The 19,373-nt window shown below is 41.5% G+C and overlaps 2 protein-coding genes across 13 annotated transcripts in view; both read right to left on the reverse strand.

Annotated features, from left to right (window-relative positions):
- Positions 1–3,978, reverse strand: part of TRAF5 (TNF receptor associated factor 5) — a 47,809-nt gene extending 43,831 nt beyond the window's left edge. For 4 of the 5 annotated variants that reach the window (XM_067729043.1, XM_067729040.1, XM_067729038.1 and 1 more), the window contains exon 1: positions 3,687–3,978. The gene's annotated coding sequence lies outside the window, so the exon portion shown is untranslated. The remainder of the gene's footprint in view (positions 1–3,686) is intronic. The other variant, XM_067729042.1, reaches the window with a different exon arrangement.
- An 11,243-nt stretch (positions 3,979–15,221) lies between these two features.
- Positions 15,222–19,373, reverse strand: part of RCOR3 (REST corepressor 3) — a 50,502-nt gene continuing 46,350 nt past the window's right edge. For 3 of the 8 annotated variants that reach the window (XM_067729045.1, XM_067729046.1, XM_067729050.1), the window contains exons 11-12: positions 18,270–18,511; positions 15,222–17,810 (exon numbers count right to left, since the gene is read on the reverse strand). In XM_067729045.1, coding sequence (XP_067585146.1) covers positions 17,466–17,810; positions 18,270–18,511 — 587 coding nt within the window. In that variant the 3' untranslated portion in view covers positions 15,222–17,465. Of the gene's footprint in view, positions 17,811–18,269; positions 18,877–19,373 lie in introns of those variants that run through there. The other 5 variants (XM_067729048.1, XM_067729049.1, XR_010941286.1 and 2 more) reach the window with 3 other exon arrangements.

Here is a 19,373-nt window from a genome sequence, read left to right on the forward strand (position 1 = left end):
GCAAGTGCTGGCTGCTCTTTCTAGGAGCTGGTCAGTGAAAGGGAGAGGAAACGTGGGGTCTTCTTGTTTAAGAGACTGAGCATGTGGTGGAGGGGAAGGAATCAGTGACCAGGGAGTTATGAAGGGAATCGTCTCCATCTCCATCTCCGAGGGAGGAGAGGGCTGCATCAGGGGTGTAGGTGGAGAAGGTGCCCTCCCGCTGGCCAGGAGAGCACCTTTTCCTTGAGAGAAAAAAAAAGCTATAGGGGAAATTCCAGGGATGTTCTGAACTGGCAAGGAGGGAAGCTGATGGAGTGTGTGTCAAGAAACGAGGCATGAGGATCTGCTGGAAGTGAGATGGGTACCTCCTCCCACAAGAACCTATCTCCCCACCCCCAGGGAGGGGCGCTCACTGGGCTCCATCAGTAACCCCAGGGCCACAGAACCTGCACGGACACTTGGGTGCACACTGCTCTTGCTACAGCGCCGTCTAAGCCTGTACCACCGCTTGCCTCCAGGTAACAAAATGCAGAAAGTGCTCATCACTGTCACTGCAAATGGACTTCGAATTTTTCTATGAGGACCACTGAGTATTTTCACTTTTATTTTCCCCTGGCCCTCCAGCCCACTTCCTCACAAGACAGGGCCTGCCGGGGACTCTAGGGGGAAAAAACCGCTGTGTGACCCTCCAAAAAGCTTTGCTCTGCGCAAAGCAACAAACTCACTGGGGCCCGACCATGGCCTCAGCAGCCCTGGGGATGACTTCTGCCCTGCAGCTTGCTCCCTTCTAACCCTGACACACACACCCATCCACCTACTACACTCTGCTGGGGTGATAGCTCCTGCCCCAGAGGAACGTCAGAAAAAGCCATCACCTGGACAGGAAGAGCTGTTCAGAGGCAGAGTTGGCCACTGATCCCCTTCCCCTGGTCTGTCAGCTCTTATTAAAGACCCCGGATCAGTGACAGAGGTGTCAGGCAGCCTTTGATGCATGCCTTTCTGGTTTCCTCGCCCTCCTGCCCAGAATCCTGGCTTCCTCTAGCTAAAAAACTATGAGATGAGCACATGGATTGGAGTCTGAAGACTTGGGCTGGAGTCCTGGCCGGTCCCTACGTGCTGTGAGATCTTTCAAGTCACTTCTGAGGTCTGGCTTGCAGCCAGGTAAAGTGGAAGGAACAGCACCTATCTCTCCCTGCTCTCAGGGAGGCAGTGAGAAGTTCATCAGGTGAGACAGGCTATCTCTCAACTGGACGGTGCTACTCTGACTTTGGGGGTTTAAGCCAGTCCTGCTGGCAGCTCAACCTGTCTCTCCAGAGCCTCACCCAGCACACGTTCCCCAGCCATCAGGCCCTGGCAGCTCAGAGCCCAAGGGAGACACAGCTCAAATGAATTCAAGGCCAACATTTGTTTAGGCCTCCTCTGTGCCAGGTGCCAGAATACAAACAAGACCAGACACAGGTCTCGCCCTGAGTTCACTAACCGAAGTAGAACTAACAGAGTGGGTGTCTGTTCATGCCGTGGCCAGGTCAGAGTCTGGAGGAGAACTTGCTCTGTGTTGCCGGGAACAGACCATACATGCATTATTAGAGTCTGGGTCCCCTTGTTAACCCTTCTTGAGGGGGAGCTGGGCAGATGTAGCTCTCTGTGAAACCAGGGTGAAGGGCCTGGAGCAGAGGAACCGGAGTCCTTGGAGACCCAGGCCTGGCCCAGCAGTGGAGCCCAAAGGGTTATTTCGCTTCTCAGTGCTTCACCCGCACCAACTGGGCCATGTGGAGAATAATCCTGCTTTGGCTTGAATCACAAGGGTATCGTGGAGAACAAAATGAGAACAAAATGACAAGAGCAATGACAAAATGCTTTGAAAAGGAAAGAGCTTTATAAACAAGGCACTATTCGTTTTTCCTCAGGGTCCTCTCCAGTAAAGCTGAGATAATCACAGGAGGTCTGTTTGTCTAAATGCTGACGAGCCTTTCCCATGGCTAGCCTAATGGCACTGACTCAGAGGCATCCAGCTCCCTCACTCTGCAGTCATCTCCACTGAAATATCTCAGTCCCTACAGTTGGTACTTCCAGCGGACTCGACTCCATCTCCTTTCCATATTGTTTCCGCTACTCTGCCACCCACAGCCAGCGGGTACTCAGGTGATGCTTGCGGACTGATGGAAACACTGCCCGTCTTTCTCCTTACGCCAGCCACAGACCTCTGCCCCGAGGACCTGAAAAAGTCACTACCTCCATCACCGCCCCTCTGGCAGAACTTCCAGAGTTTGGCTCAGATGGGAGGCTTTCTCCTGCCTATGTCCAGGACCCAGCGAGAGAGGTTCCAGCATCTGAGCACCAACCCATTCCACTGAGTTCAAAGCAAGAACAAAAACAAAACAAAAGCACCTTGATAAAGCTAGACATTTTCTGCTTCCACCTCACATTCATCTTTTCTACAGCAATTTCTGTCTCTCCAGTCCAAATTAGAGTTGGAGGTGGGAGTGTTTAGATGATAAGGTTTTCACCCAAACCATCAACTGTGCTAACGCCCCTGTCTTCAGCTGTCTGTGTGTAAAGCAGAGCAGGCAGCTGCACTCCGGATTTGAGAGGTTCTAGCCCAGCCTTTCCCTGCCTAAAATTATCTCACACACCCCCAGAACTGCTCTACTTCCAGAAGCACTTCAACCAATTTCTTTGTATTTTGTGTCTTCCTTTTAAAATGCAAATATCTCTGAAAGGAGGAATGCATTCCACTGACCCGACCACAGTTCTCACCCAGCACCTGTGTCCAATAAATATTTACTTAATCCCATTGCTTACTAGAGGCCTGTCCTCAAGGGAATCGGCTCAGAGCCCGGCGCTGTGGAAGGTGGGGTGCGCAGGGGGCAGTCCGGGCGGGAGCCACGCCTCATTTCACCAACCCCACCGCGAGCCCTGAGCAACCCTGCCTGCCACAGCGAGGTAACTGAGTTCTGATGAAAGTAAATCTGAAATAGCCAAATATGGAAACGCTGCAGGAGGAGGCAGAACCAGCCGAAAGAGTCGGAGGAGACGGCCAGAGGGGTTAGTGGCAACAGCGTGGCCCCAGTATTCACTGAAAATTCTCAGAACTGCCAAAACCCTGCAGAGCAGTAACGAGGGGGAGGCAATCTGGTTTCCACCAATTCTCTGTGTGTCCCTGGGTAACTCATTTCAACCTCTGTGAGTCTTGGTTTCCTGCAAGACCCCTCTGAGCTCCCCTTGGCTGGGGGTGAGGGTGGCTCTAAATGAGCACGCTCAATCGAACAGTTCTTGGAGGTTTCCATTCATGCCAACATTAAAGTTTCACTCTAGAATACTTTGGCTGGAAAGTCATGCAAACGTGGAAAGAGGGGGGACCTAAGGGCATGGAGGGGGAACCAGGGGTTTGCAGTGCGGGTATGCGGGGCACGCCTTAAGGTCCTCCCCCACCTGCGCACCCCGACCTGAACCTGGCCCCTCCAGTTCACACTCACGCCCTGGAGCCGCTCCCCGGCTCGGGACCCCCAGTTTCCGTCCTCGCCACATCCCTCCTCTGCTAAGAAAACCCGCTCCGGGTTCCCGCAACCCAGGTGCCCCCCACGCCGCACCCACTCGCGCGCATCAAGGACCACCTGCTCCTCCGGCTTCCCGCGACCCCGGGTTCGGGCCCCGTCGCCTCCTTCCGCCCACCCCCCGCGCCCTCCCGGCGGCCGTCGGGGACTCACCGGGCTCGAGTGGGACGGGCAGCCAGGCCCGGGTCCCCGCAGCCCGGCGGGGGGCTCCTGCCGCCGCGGCGCTTTCGGTTTCAAAGTAAATGGGATGAGCCGAAAAGCGCTCCTCGGTCCCCTCACTCCAGTCCTACAGCGTGGGGCTCAATCCCCGCGGCGCAGCCGCCCCGGGCGACGACCGGGCTGGACTCACGTGTGGGCCGGCGGGCGGGGGTTCGGCCGGCTCCCGGCTGCAGGCGCGCGAAGACTCCAGGGCTGCGGCGGCGAGGCGGGGGCTCGGCTCTCAGCCCCGGAGCCCGGCGCTCGGAGCCCCACCCCCGAGGAAGGAGGGCGGGCCTGGGGCCCTGAAGGGGCGGGGCCACGGGAGCGGGGGCGGTGAGGGGCGCAGGCTCCCGGGTCGGGAGGAAGCGCAGGAAAGTGTCGGGCAGGACGGTGAGAGGCAGTTACCCAGCCCGTAAGAGACCTAACCTACCCTCGCTAGAATCGTGAGTACCTACAAATAAAAATCATCTCTGGTTTCCCTCAGGGGCGTTTGAAGTGTACACATCTTACCCTTCAGTCAGGGATAACCAGGCTCAGCCAATCCTTTCATATTTTGACCCATTAGCCAAGGTCTGAGATCTGGCTCAGGTCGGTCCCTCCCGACCTTCCTTCACAGCAGCACAAATTTGCCAGCCCTCCTCCTTGCTGCTGGCCCAGCAATCCCTTAGAGTTGTAGAACTTGCCGTTCCAAGGACTCCCCAGACATCTCCTTCGAGCTTCCAAACCTTGTGAAGTAGGCCTGGTCATCCCCATTTTACAGATGAGCCATCTGAGTTCCAGAGAAATGACGTGAAGTGATGACACCCAGCAAGTGCCATAGCTTCGCCTTGAGTCCCGGTCTCCCTGCTCCCCAATACGGGGCTCTTTCTTACACTGCTGCTCTCCATGCGCATATGTTCTAAATGATATTTGTACTCTACATAAATCTCCTCTGTGAAGACTGATGGATTATAAGGATCATGGACTTTAGAATGAAAGGGACCAGAATTCCAATTCTAGCTCCTTCACTTTCAGCTAGGCAACCATGGGAAAGTTACTTAACCGCCCGGGCTTCGATTACTCATCCGTAAAAGGGAAGAATAATAACAGGCACCACTCAGATAGGCACAGGAGCCAGGCAGGAAACACACAGGAGAGAGGTGAAAGTTGTCGTCCCGGGGACGGGGAGGGACACTGGCACACTAAAGACCATGTGTGGGGGTCTAGAGCAGCAGCCAGGCTCCGTGCCAGCCTGTCCTTATCTGGTCTCTTATTTTTCAGCGACAGCCACAAATCCAGATTCAAACCACCCCATGGTGGTTTGGGGCCCGTGGGCAACTTCTCGCATGGTTGCCTGCAGCTTCTCGCATGATTGCCTGCACTCACCTCCTTTCTCATTATCTACCCCGCCATCCCCACGCTGCCCAGCATGCTGCAAATACAGCCCAACACTAAACAGCATGTTTTGTAGAGTTATATTTCCTCTCACTGGCTAGAAACACAATGTCTTGTATGCATATATGCGGGTATGCTCGGGGCCCTGGTACTGTCATTGACTATGCTTCAGTTGTCTCTTCAGATACCTCTTCCCCGTCAACTGAATAAAGCAGCCAGTTTATCCCAAAAGTGATATCCAAACTTTAAATATGATGAAATCTCATGCTGGGATAGATAGTGAATCTTTTAGTAGTGGGAAGGGGAGGCTGCACAACTCCAGGGCTAGGAGCCTAAGTGGGAAGGTAGAGGAATTTTAGATGGGTGATAGTTGGAAATCAAGGACATGTTGCTAGTTCCCCTTGTTGGTCACAGAATCCTCTGCAGGGTGTCTGGGAGAATAGAGAAAACAAACCCTGGGACCTAGCCCAGTCTGATGAAGGAGACATTATCTCTTTCCTCAAGGACTTGAAGATGGATGGGAAGGACAGAACATAAATATACATTAAATAATGTAAACAAACGTTAAAATACTTGCAGATGATAGCTAACATTAAGTTTTATTATACACCAGGTACTGTGCTCAGTGCTTTACCCATATTTACCCATTTGATCATCAGCCCTATTTTATAGTTTGGAAAATTCATCTCTTGAACACTTTGCCCCAAATTGCAAAATTCTTAGTTTGGGAGAGGTGGGATTCGAACATGGGGAGTCTTGTTCTTGCAGGCTCTTAGTCACTATGCCACCTTGCCCCTCAAAGAAATGGTTGGTGTGACTTCAGACAAAACAACTTTGAGAAGGAGATGAATTTTAGCAGTTTTAGTGTTCTCGAAATACTTGCAATGTTATAAACAATCCAGTTTTCAAGCTAAATTCCTCTAGAAAAATAAGGGCAGGTTGGACTATTCACTAAATTTTTGCACAGAAGAAAAGGGATAAACTTTGAATCTGTTTATTCTAAACATCCTAAGACTACCCCCAGACTTCAGACATGGCTTTCAGCTGTTTAATTTGCTGGATAAATTGATAAGAATAAAAGATGGCAGCCTTGGCTGTCAATGGAATGATGGTGTTGATGGAGTGGGGAGGGCGCCACCTACTGGAGTAATAGATGGATGCATTATCTTCGTTGGGCTGACCTTTTGTGCAAAGACTGATCAATATTGTGGGTTAGTTAGAGCAGGATAAAAGGTCATATCTTCTATCACGGAAAGATCAGTGAGATCATATAAGGGGGAAAAATCCTCTCCTTGGGCCTTACATTGCACCTCTAACTTCAGCTGCAAGTTAAAATGGAAAGTCCTTGCCTGTAATGGAACGACACATGGAAAGTGTGATAACAGCAGCATACCCCTCCCAGGCAAAAAGCGAAACCTCAGGGTACTGAGCACATAGAATGCGCACTTTCTCATTAAGTAGGTCCTGCCTTGAGACAATAAATGAATGAATGCCTGTGGATTTTCTGTATTTAACTTCTTAATCCAGTGATGTGAGGCTCCTTTGCTTTCATCAAATAACCTTTATTCAGCTCTGCTTGTCAGTATGCTGACCACCACAGAAGAGAGGCAGGGAGTGCTGGGGGAAAGGGGGCTTCTCCGAGGACCGATGTAATTTTTTATAAAAAACTCCTTTTCTGGACTTCCCTGGGGGCGCAGTGGTTAAGAATCCACCTGCCAATGCAGGGGACACGGATTCGAGCCCTGGTCCCTAGTGTGGGAAGATCCCACATACCCCGGAGCATGCGTCACATGCCCCGTGCGCCAAAACTACTGTGCCTGAGCTCTAGAGCCCGCAAGCCACAATTACTGAGCCTGCGTGCCGCAACTACTGAAGCCTGTGTGCCTAGAGCCTGTGCTCCACAAGAGAAGCCACCGCAATGAGAAGCCCGCACACCGCAACAAAGAGTAGCCCCTGCTAGCCACAACTAGAGAAAGCCTGCGCACAGCAAAGAAGACCCAATGCAGCCAAAAGTAAATAAATAGATTTACAAAAAAAAAAACTTTTCCAAAGACTTTTTCAAAAGGTACATCCATTGTCTGGATGTATCACAGTTTGTTTATTCATCCACTTACAGAAGGACATCTTGGTTTTTTCCAGGTTTTGGCAATTATGAATAAAACTACTATAAACATTTGTGTGCAGGTTTTGGCATGAACACACATCTCATATGTACATGCATCCAGCAGCTGCACTTTTAGCTTAGTAGCTCAAAAAAAACCCATGTTTCTTTTGTTCTACTTGATTCACTCTATTCTCATCTAGGTTTAGTGCCTATTTGAAGAAAACAGACTTATGCTGTAATTTGTTCCAGGGGGCCCCCCACTCAGTACACACAACTCACCCATCCTGTTCTCTGTTCATGGTCTGATTATCTGATAGTCACTCTTTTCGTAGGAGAAACGAGATTTTTATTATTTTAAAATGAGGCCTGCTGTCTTCATTGTATGCTTGGCTGAATGTGGATTCTGTCCATTTTGACAGTACCTTTAATAAGATTCACACATGCAAATTCCCATCAGTGTTTGGAAAGACATTTTAACATTAATTCTGCCTAACATTAATTCACTGTAATACATTAAACTATAGATTTTAAGGTTGTTATTTAACCTTAGGAACCATGAAGTAAGGTCAATGGTTTGATTGGCATGATTTGGCTTTGTTAGACTTTGTAATAAGTTGATAACAAGGAAGACCTTTCTTTTTTTTCTTTTGGTATTTCTTCTTTTTGAGAATGGTGGCTACGCTGTATGAAGAGATTTTAAACAACGCTCTTATACCTTGGTTAACCACATCTTCTGTTTCACAGAAAACAAGACAGAAGAACTAAGAAGGAAAGGCAGAAGCTCAGGAAGGGGTTAACCTGGGAAAAATTGACAAATAAAGTTCAAATGTCTTTGATTCCAACCACACCTCAGTATTCCATGACCTTGCCCCTCTGTCCTGAGAAATCCCATGTGATCTTCTGTGGGCACAATGGGGGCCTCTAATTATGGAAACACTGGAGTCCCTATTGCACATACTTTTGTTTCATACTTTTTCCTTTTTTAAACAACTTTACTGTTATACTTTCAATACCATTCATCCAATCAATGAATTTTAGTAAATGTATACAGTTTTTCAACCATAGCCATAATGAAATTTTAGAACAAATCCATCACCCCTTGTCCTTTTGCGGTCAATCCCCACTCCCAGCCCTGGACTCAGGCAAGAGCGGATCTGCTTCCTGTTTCTATAGTTTTGCATTTTCTGGAAAATTTATGTAAATAATCATGTACCACTTTGTGTCAATTGGCACAATGTTTCTGAGTTTCAACCATTTTATTGCACATATCAGTAGTGTCTTCCTTTTAATTGCTGCATAGTATGCCGTTGTATAGATACACTACATTTTGTTTATCCATTCACCAGCTGATAGATATTTGGATTTTCTCCAGCTTTGGGCTATTATAAATAATGCTGCTATGAATAAAAGGAAAAGGAAAAGAAAGAATGCTGCTGTGAATATTTGAATACAAGTTTTTGTGTGGACATACATTTTCTTTCTCTTTAGGTAGACCTAGGAATAAATTACTGGGTTGTGTTGTACATGTACATTTAATCTGCTGGAGATTGCCAAACAGCTTTGCAAAGTGGCTTATCACTGTAGCATATTACATTTCTACCGGCTGTATGAGAAGGTTCCAGTTTCTTCACATCCTTGACAATGGTTGATATCGTCAGTCTTTTTAATATTAGCCATTCTAGTGGGTGTTATACACACCTTGTTGTGGCTTTACTTTGCATTTCCCTTATGATTAATGATGTGACATCTTTCCATGTGCTCATTTGCCATTTGCATATCTTCTTTGACAAATGTCTTCAAATCTTCTGCTTATTTTTTTTTTGTTCTCTTTTTATTGACTTGTAAGAGTTATTATTATTTAGTTCTAAGAGTTCACATACGTTCTGGCTTTGAAAAGATCTTTTAAAATCTTGATGAAATCCAATTTATTAATTTGTTTCTATTATAGATCATGCTATTGGTTACATTGTTTCTCCTATATTTTCTTCTAAAACTTTATAGTTTTAGATCATACATCTTGGCCTATAATCCGTTACAAGTTAATTTTTGTGGGCAGTGTGAATTTTTTTTTTGACATCTTTATTGGAGTATAATTGCTTTAGAATGGTGTATTGGTTTCTGCTTTATAACAAAGTGAATCAGCTATACATATACATATATCCCCATATCTCCTCCCTCTTGCGTCTCCCTCCCACCTTCCCTATCCCACACCTCTAGGTGGTCACAAAACACTGAGCTGATCTCCCTGTGCTATGTGTCTGCTTCCCACTAGCTATCTATTTTACATTTGGTAGTGTATATATGTCCATGTGGGGGGTGTGAATTAAAGATCATCCTTTTTTTTTTTTTCCCCCATACAGATATTTTATCCTTTCTGCCATTGAATTACCCTGGCACTGTCATGGAAAATCAATTGACCATATATTTGTGAGTGTATTTCTGGACTCTATTCTGTTCCATGGATCTATGTGTCTATCTTTACACCAATATCACACTGTCTTCATTACTGCAACTTTATAACAAGTATGGAAATCACTTAGTGTAAGTCACTCAATTTTGTTCTTTTTCAAAATTGTTTTGGTTAATCTAAGTTCCGGGTTGCCACTTGTTTTTGTAAATAAAGTTTTATTGACATATAGCCATGCCTGTTCATTATGTATTTTCTATGACTGTTTTTGAACTACATTGGTAGAGATGAATAGTTGCAACAGGGACTGTGGAGACTGAAAAGCCTAAAATACTTACTGTCTTGGCCATTTAGAGAAAAAATTTCCTGGCTCCTGGCCTAGGTCCTTGCAATACCATATAAATTTTGGAATTAGCTTGTCAATTTGTACAAAACAAAGCTAAGATTTTGATAGGGATTGGGTTTAATATATAAAGCAGTTTGAGGGGAATTACCATCTTAACAATATTGTTTTCCAGTTCATGAATATGGTATGTCCCCCCATTTATTTAGGTCTTCTTTAATTTGTCTCAGCAGTATTTTATGTATTTCAGTGAACAGCTATTTTACATTTTTGTTAAAATATATTGTTAAATATTTTATTCTTTTTGATACTACTGTGAGTAAAATTGTTTTCTGGATTCTATTTTCAGACCATTCATTGCTAGTATATAAAAATACAACTGATTTTATATTGATCTTGTATCCTGTGACCTTCTTGAACTCATTATTCTATAAGTGTTTGCAGGTTTATTAGTATTTTTTACATGCAAGATCATGTCATCTACAAATAAAGACAATTTTTGTTCTGCCTTTCACATCTGTAAGCCTTTATTTCTCTTGCTGTATTGAATTGGCTAGAACCACCAGTAAAATGTTGACTAGAAGTGATGAGAACAGGTATCCTTAGCTTGGTTCCAATCCTAGGGGAAAGCACTCAGTTAAGTGTAATATTACTTATAGGCTTCTTGTGGATGTTTTTTTATCAGGTTGAGAAAGTTCCCTTATATTTCTAGTTTTTTGAGAGTTTTTATCAGGAATAGGTGTTGGATTTTGTCAAATGTCTTTTCTGTGTCTATTGTTATGATCATTTTCCTTTTCCCTTTATTTTATTAATATGATGTATTGCAATGATTCTCAACTGAGGGGTTTGCTCCCTGAGGGACATTTGGTAATGGCTGGAGATATTTTTGATAAACTGGAGGTGGGGGAGAGGACGCTACTGGCATCTGGTGGATAAAGGCTGAGGATTCTGCTATACATCTTACAATGCACAACAAAGAATTATCTAGCCGAAAATGTCAAAAGTGCTGAGGTTGTGAAACTCTGGTATATTACATGAATTGATTTCTTTTGTTAAACCAAACTTGCATTCCTGGGATAAACACCACTGGGTTATGTTCTGCAATCCTTTTACTGCTGAATTTTATTTGCTAATATCTGTTAAGGATTTTTGCATCTCTGTTCATTAGTCTGAAGTTTCTTTTTTTTTCTTTCTTGTCTTTATCTGGCTTCAAATCAGAGTAATAATGCTCTTATAGAATGAATAGGGAAGTGTTCCTTCCTCCTGTATTTTCTGAGTTCATGTAGGCTTGGCGTTATTTCTTAAAGGGTTTGATAGAATTCACCAATAAAGCTATGTGGGCCAAGGCGTTTTTATGTGTGAAGACTTTTTTAAAAATTAATTTAATTTATTTATTTTTGGCTGTGTTGGGTCTTCATTGCTGCACGCGGGCTTTCTCTAGTTGTGGCGAGCAGGGGTTACTCTTTGCTGCAGTGCGCAGGCTTCTCATTGTGGTTGCTTCTCTGGTTGCGGAACATGGGCTCTAGGCAAGCGGGCTTCAGTAGTTGTGGTGCACAGGCTTAGTTGCTCCGTGGCACGTGGGGTCTTCCTGGACCAGGGCTCGAACCCATGTACCCTGCATTGGCAGGTGGATTCTTAACCACTGCACCACCAGGGAAGCCCCTATGTGTGAAGACTTTTAATCACAAATTCAGTTTCTTTACTTGATTCAGATTTTCTATTCTTTTTGAGACAGTTGTGGTAAGAATTTGTCCATTTTAAAAACATTTACAAATTTGTTGACGTAAAGTGTTCATAAGGTTCCTTTACAAATACTTTTAATTTCTGTAGGTTATGTAGTGATAATCCATCTTCCAGTCTAGATTTTGATAATTTGCACAATTTTTTTCTTGATCTAACAAATTTTCTAACTAATGAATTTTCCATTTTGTTGATCTTTTCAAGAAGCAACTACTGGTTTCAGGGATTTTTCTCTATTGTTTTCCTGGTATCTATTTCATTTATTTTAATTATGATTTTATTTCCTCTCTTGTGTTTACTTTAAGTTATATTTACTCTTTTCTTTCTAGCTTTTAAAGAAGAAAGCTTAGATGATTGATTTTATCTTCCTATATAATATAAACGTTTAAAGCTATCAACTTCCTTCTAGGCACAACTTGCTACAGCCATTGATTTTTTATATACTGTTTTTACTTATATTCAGTTCAAGATATTTTCTAATTTCTCTTGTAACTTATTTTCTGACCCATAACTTATTTAGAAATGAGTTGTTTAATTTCCAAATATTTGAGAATTTTCCATATTTCTGTTGCTGATTTCTAGTTCCATTGTACTTAGAGAACATATTCTGGGTAACTTGAACACTTTTCCATTTATTAAAACTTACTTATGGCACAGAATATGGTCTATTCTTGGAAATATTTCATGTGCACATGAAATGAATGTTTACTCTGCTGTTGTTGGGTGGAATGATCTATAAATTTCAATTAGGTAAAAGTGGTTGATAGTGTTGTTCAGATCTTCTATATTCTTACTCATTTTGGGTTTTCATGTTCTATCAACTATTAAGAGATGGGTATTTAAGTCACTGACTTTAATGGCAGATTTGCCTATTTCTTCTTGCAGTTCTATCAGGGATCCTCTTGATGAATTGGCACCTTTATCATTATGCAGTGAACATCTCTTTGACAATATTCCTTGCTTTGAAATCTTTGTCTGACATTAATACAGTCACTCCAACTTTCTTTTAATTGTGAAGATGGTATATATTTGTTCATTGTATTTGTTTCTATTGCTGCATAACAAATTACTCCAAAATTTAGCAGCTCAAAAGAACACTCTTTAATTCACAGTTTCTGTGGTGTTAAGAAATCTGGGCACAGCTTAGCTGAGTTCTCTGTCTCAAGGTCTCTCATAGTCTGCAATCAAGGTGTTGGCTGAGCTCTAGTCATCTCAAGGCCCAACTGGGGAAGGATCCACTTCCAAGCATACGTGGTTGTTGGCAGGGTTCAGATCCTGGCAGGTTGTTATTCTGAGGGCCTAATTTTTCTGCTGGCTGTTGGCAGGGTGCTTGCCTCAGATCCTTGCCACGTGGGCCTCTCCAACATGGCAGCTTGCTTCATCAAAGCATGCAAGCAGAGAAATCTACTAACAAGACAGAAGTCCCAGTCTTTTAGCTTAACCACAGAAGTGACATTTCATCACCTTTGCTGTATTCTCTTGGTCAGAAGCAAGTCCCTAAGTCCAGCTCGCACACAATGGCATGAATACCGGGAAGCAGGAATCCTTGGAGGCTGCTCCATATCCCTCGAATTTGAGGTTATTATGGGATCCTTTTGAGAATGTCAGTGTTTTCCCACTCTTTTGCCTTCGCGGAGTTGGAGCTTCTTTAATTCTATGAGGTTTTTGTCATAAGTCTGTCTCTATCTGCTGGTGGCACCTTCTCTGGCTTTCCAGCACTGTTAAGCATTATTTCTGTTTTTGTATTTCTTGTCATTTCACCAAACTTTGGGGTGGGAAGAAAAATAAATAAGCTGAGGCACAGGGAGGTGAAGTAACTTCAGTGGAGTTGGAAGAGTCACCATGGTACAGGGAGAACTTTTTATATATAAGTCAAGTGACAAGCCCCTCAACAATTCTGATTGTTTTCAAATTCTCTTTTGGAAAGGGCACAGCATGTGAACAAAAATGGTCTTGGGAATAAAGGCCTTTTGAAGCCAAATCCTGCAAATTATGAAAGCTGCTCTGGGCAGTAAGCTAGATAGATACCTCAAGAGATAGATATCTTGTGTTGTGGTATTATTCAGGATCTTCTTAGTTATCGGTAATTATACCTTATATATTTAAATAAAATTAAATTAAGTAGAATAAAAATTTAACCTTAAAATAATCCAGAAAAAAAAGATAATTCTATAAAGCATTCTGGAAGATTACCCTTCATGCCATTTACAGTGTGAAGACTGCTCCTAGATCTCTCCACTTCACTTTCCCAGCATCTTTTTCTGAGACTGCTCACCCAAATTCCAGCTTTAAGATTGTAAAGTTTAAGTCACCACAATGCAAAGAAAGACCCATTCCTTATCAATAGCCTACTTTAAATCTGGTATAGACAATTTGCAAACATCTCAATCCAACACTAATTTCTGGTCTTCATTGTTTCTCTCTTAAGTGTTCTTCTGATAACAGAAGAAGGGAAGATAACGCCACATGGCCTCTTAGACACAGTCACACATTTAGGAACATTCCTCTTAATGTTTTACTCCCAAACTCCATTGTTACTAAAATTTATTGTTGCAGAACATTCCTTCACTAAGGCAGTTAATCAAGATTTAACTTGGGAGGAGTTACATGTGACCTATTTTTTCTCCTAAGAGAGGGCAGTTAAGGTACCCCCACAAATGCATCAAAAAGTGAGGTACCTTCTTGTAGACATTTTATAATATAGCATGGTTTCTCAAACTTGGTTCTTGGATTCCTTCTGTATTCACTTACTCTGTAATCTTATGAATGATATATCTATAATGAATGTCCAAATTAAAAAACTAATACACACTTTCTTGTTTCCTATTATCAGAATGTATTCATCATTTATTTCAGGAAAGCACAGAGATCCTCCTTTGAGTTCTAAGTCAGATTATTATTTTTGAGGAGACACTGACACCCCAGTGTTAAGTGATGAGCAGTTATTAATATCCATGGATAATATTCTTTTGATAGCAGGAAGAAACATTAAAAGAATACAACATATTTAATAACTAAAGTTGGTACTTTAACCAAAGTATTTGCAACATTCTTAGTATAGTTGAAAATCATGACTGCCAGGTTTTTTTGGCTTGTTCTCTACATCTATTTCTAAAAAGAATATAGGCCTATATTAAGACAGAATTTGACGTTCTTTCACCTTTATTTTACATTATATTTTACTCACTTTATTATGACTATTAAGAAAAAGTTTGGATCATAACCTACTTTTACCTCCATCGTATTACACTGGAATTAAATCATATAGAAAAATAATTTTTATTAATATCACCAGATGTATCAACAGCGTGATTTATTTTTAGTTACGTAATGAAAAAAATACTTGGGTGTAGATTTTTTTTTAAACTGATAAACTTGCAATTAATGAAATGGTCATTAAAAGATTTTCAGGTTTTGCTTTTTTTTTTTCCTTTTTATAAAAATCAGTATTTAGAATTTCACAGTGAAGAGGTCCTAAATTTCTCATACAACATGAAATTATATAAAAATAGAAGACATACACATCTTTAACTCTTTAATCCTTTGATTAAGCAGCAAGCATATCACTCTTCCAGGCCAAACACTGCTTAAACAAAAAAGAAAAATAATGACGTGCAAAATATTTACAAAATATGCAAAGCACACAATAAAGACATCTCACTATATACATGTGTCATATTACTAATGAAGCTAAGATTTTTCTACTGTGTGCTCTAGTGTACGTAAATCAAATTACAGCACATCCCTCAGATACAGCACCTTTGCCCATGGTTGGGATAGAATGGATTTTAAATGAATCACAATATACTTAACAGCTGGACAGACGCTGGTGCTGACCAACTTGACTCACATATCCCACACACTGTATACTGAAGGTCTACTGACAAGAGACAAGACAATAGAAGCTGTATAGTATGCACATATGCAAGACAATCTAAATACTTTAAAAAATGCTTTAGATATTTTCCTTTAAGATATATAACTGTCCCCATGGCTATTAAAGTAAAAATAAGTATAAATTCTTGAATATTAGGAATTTTAAATCATAAGGTGATCCAATGAGAGAGAAAGAACACATCCTGGAAAAAGTTTTAGATTATGCCAGAACTTAAGGTCCTTATGGAAAGAAGTGGTCTAAACTTCAAAATTAAAACTAATCAATGGATTTAAGTCAATAGCTCGTTAACACTTTAGAGCCAAAGGTAGGGACTACCCAATATTGGGGGAATATATGACATCTCGAAATATAAACTAGGGCCTTTGATGTTGACCATTTCGTGAAATAGTTCTAAATGTGAGAATGTGAATGTGCAAACATTTAGCTTAAGTTCCACTAGTATAGCAATCTAAGAGATCTGTCCCTTTGCACAGGTCATGATTCCAATATGAAATCACTGTATCAAAAATATTAGTAATACATTGCTGAAATACTATCACTTGTAAAATATTCTTCGTAGGTGCTTAATGATTATGTGTTGAATTAAGAAGACTTGAAATTATTTGTTTCTTTATAAAAGGGGTCTCAGCATTTTAAGTTAACAGCACAATTGTGACAATATACTGATACATCTTTGGATAACACAGAACAAATTCTTAAATTTATTTTATGAAATAATGTCGATGATTTAACCCTAAACCAAACCCAGAAGTACAGGTCAGCTGCAAGGAATACACAAATGCATCCAAATAGTACAATAGAGATTTATCAAGAAAACATCCTTTATATTAAATACAGACCATATTAATAAGTCTGACGGCAATTTAAAGTTCAGAACCTAAACACAAAAAGGGTACTGTAAATAAATGCTTCCATAATCACTATCTCCACATAACTGACAAAATATAATTCTCTTCTAAAGTCCCCAATGTAGGCAACTACTAGTTAAAAGCAATAGCATTTAGAAAGATTAAAAAAAAAAATCAAAATTAACTCCATTTTCAAGGAACTTAAAGACACTGTACTTTAACAGATTAAATCCTCATTTATATGTAAAATTATTATTCCGATCCTCTTACTACTGCAAGATGGCAAGTCAATGACCTTTAAGCAAGGACTTTGCACTAGGACCCCTAAACTGTGTGTTAAAGAGTTAGCAGGTTCAGTACATTCTTTGTGGGTTCATATAATTGCTTTGCAATTGATTAAATTGCTTTCTTTTAAAGGAATATATTTAAATTCCTTTAGAAAAAAAAGCAAGAGTTTTTGAAAAAAGGGATATGCAGCTATAATTTCTTAAATATGCATTAAATGAACATATGTCAAAATCTGAAATGCAGGCTATCTATTCTTGCACTCCTAACATAGGAAAATGTTAAAAATTAAATTAAAGAAAAAAGAGAAAAAGTTGAACATCCTTAACTTATGAAACTTAAGGAGTTTTCACAATTCCTAAGTCAATATTCCTGTACTAAGAGCCTTGACTATGAAGAGGCAGGAATATAAAGATTCTCAATAAAATAAATACAGTAAAAACAAAACAAAAACCCTCGGTATATAGAATACTTAATCTCTTTTCCTTTAATGAGATCATGTCGCTGAATGTATACTCTAGAAAGGAGGCTAACTGTAGGCTTTCTGTTGTATAACATTTCAGTTGCGTGAACTAAAAAATTTCTTAGGCATCTACTTATGCTAGCCCACTGCCACAGAACTAGTTTGCAGCCTCAGTATCTAGGAAGGATTATTCTTTCTTCTTTTGCATCAGTCAGGTGAGCACTGGTATAATGATGGGGTGAAAAGTTACTGCAGCTCTGTCCAATTTAATCTTAGTGCAGTGAGGACTGTGAATCTGTCTGAATTCCGATAAGTGATGGTGGCTGTTGACCACCAACTGTGGACAACACTGGTCTTGGGTTTAGACGGGGTGGCATAGAATTAGCAGGGCGAATGAGAGGTGGTGGAGGCTGATTTAAAGTTGGCCGGGGCTGGATGAACCGAGCCTGCTGCTGGAGTGGAGGAGGCTGCCGGTGAAGAGCAGGGGCAGCAGGCAGTGTTGGACGAAGAAGTGGTGGAGGCTGGTTCAGAGTGGCAATGGGGGCTGTTGGTGTTGGAGTGGATGATGGGGCAGGAGGTGATGGACCCAGAGTCCGAGGAGCCTGTGGGGTCTGTGCCTAGAGGTGAAGAAACAAAAATACACGTATGAGATGACAGTTCCTAATGAACTTAATACAATATAGTTTGGGCTGTCACAGGAAAAACAAAACAAAACAAAAACATAACACCAGTGTTTTTTGGAAGCACAAGCTTCTTTTATTTTAAACAAAACAAAACAAAAAACCAAAAACCGAAAAAGCAACGAAGCTACCAAACAGGCATCTTTATTAGTAAACAGCTTAACACTGGAAATAAAAATAAGACTATGAAAGAACAATACACTCTCCATTCTTCAAGGATCAGAACTTAGCATGTCATTATGACTTAAGAGTCACGAGAGATGCACCACTGAGTAAGTGTATTGTCAACCTTTCATGCTCATTTAGCTAGTCCTCTGACAAATTAACCTTACAGAACACCACACAAAATGGTGATTCCTCAACTCATATTAGCTCAAATTCCATACACAAACACACCTCCTCTTCTTCATCAGTGCTCTTCCCTGATGGCACATTAGAAGCACTTTTTGTCTCCTCCCCTAAAGTAGAAGCATCACCATTAGAAGCCTGGGTTCCTTGTTCTGCTTCCCACTCCTGCAATACCTCCTCTAAGTTAAACCGACGCCTGTAGTTTACAAAGAAGTTCTTCACTTGGCCAACAGTCTTGTTGCCAATTACATCTGCAATAGCTTGAAAATCTTTACCATATTTGCGGACACCTGGAAGGCAAAGTAAATAATACACCTGTGAAGGATCAATAAGGAGAGCTGTGTGTACTATACATCATGCACACACACAAGATACCAGCAATGAAAATCCTTTCTGATAAACTCTGCTCATTTCTCAATTCTGAGATAGAGGCTAAGATATCAGGGTCACAGATGAAAACTATCAATTATGTCATTTCATCGAGCCAGCCACTTGCCTTCAACTGAACAATCAGAAACTTACCATTTTTTACATACTCAGTTATTTTCTCCAATCCTCTCTTGAACTCTCAAATACAGTCCATTTATTGTAAAGCATTGAATTCTTTGTTCCATCCTCAATTCCACATTCATTTATTTCCCTAGTAGCCAGTCACCTAAATTTGAGCAACACCGTTTGTAAACAAAACTGGATGGGAACGAACCATCTCTTTTATCCCCTCAATGGACTGAGTGAGTAGTCTTAGGGTTCCCCCATTAAGAAAAGCATTGTAATTTTGGTCTTAACACCAACTTCAACATAATTACTTGCCTATCTTACCAGGTACCAATGAAGAGAAATGAGATAAGAATTTAAACATAAAAAGCAGGAGAATCATCACAATCTGATGGACAAAAAAAGGGGAAACTATTTTTCAGAGTTTGTTGGATTTTAACTCACCTAACAGTTCTAAGGACTGTATATATGAAGGATTCCTAGATATGCTCTGTAGCCTAAAGAATTAGGGTATAATAGTGACTACTTGTAGATACTTGTGCTTATCATCACTACCTTAAATTTAAGAAGGATTGTACATTCAGTTATTAAAAAACCTAACTTCCATAAAATTATGGAAATTTTATTAAATGAGGGATAATATTTGATTTATGAACT

This window comes from Pseudorca crassidens, chromosome 2 (genome assembly GCF_039906515.1).
Source record: "Pseudorca crassidens isolate mPseCra1 chromosome 2, mPseCra1.hap1, whole genome shotgun sequence".
Taxonomy (NCBI): Eukaryota; Metazoa; Chordata; class Mammalia; order Artiodactyla; family Delphinidae; genus Pseudorca; species Pseudorca crassidens.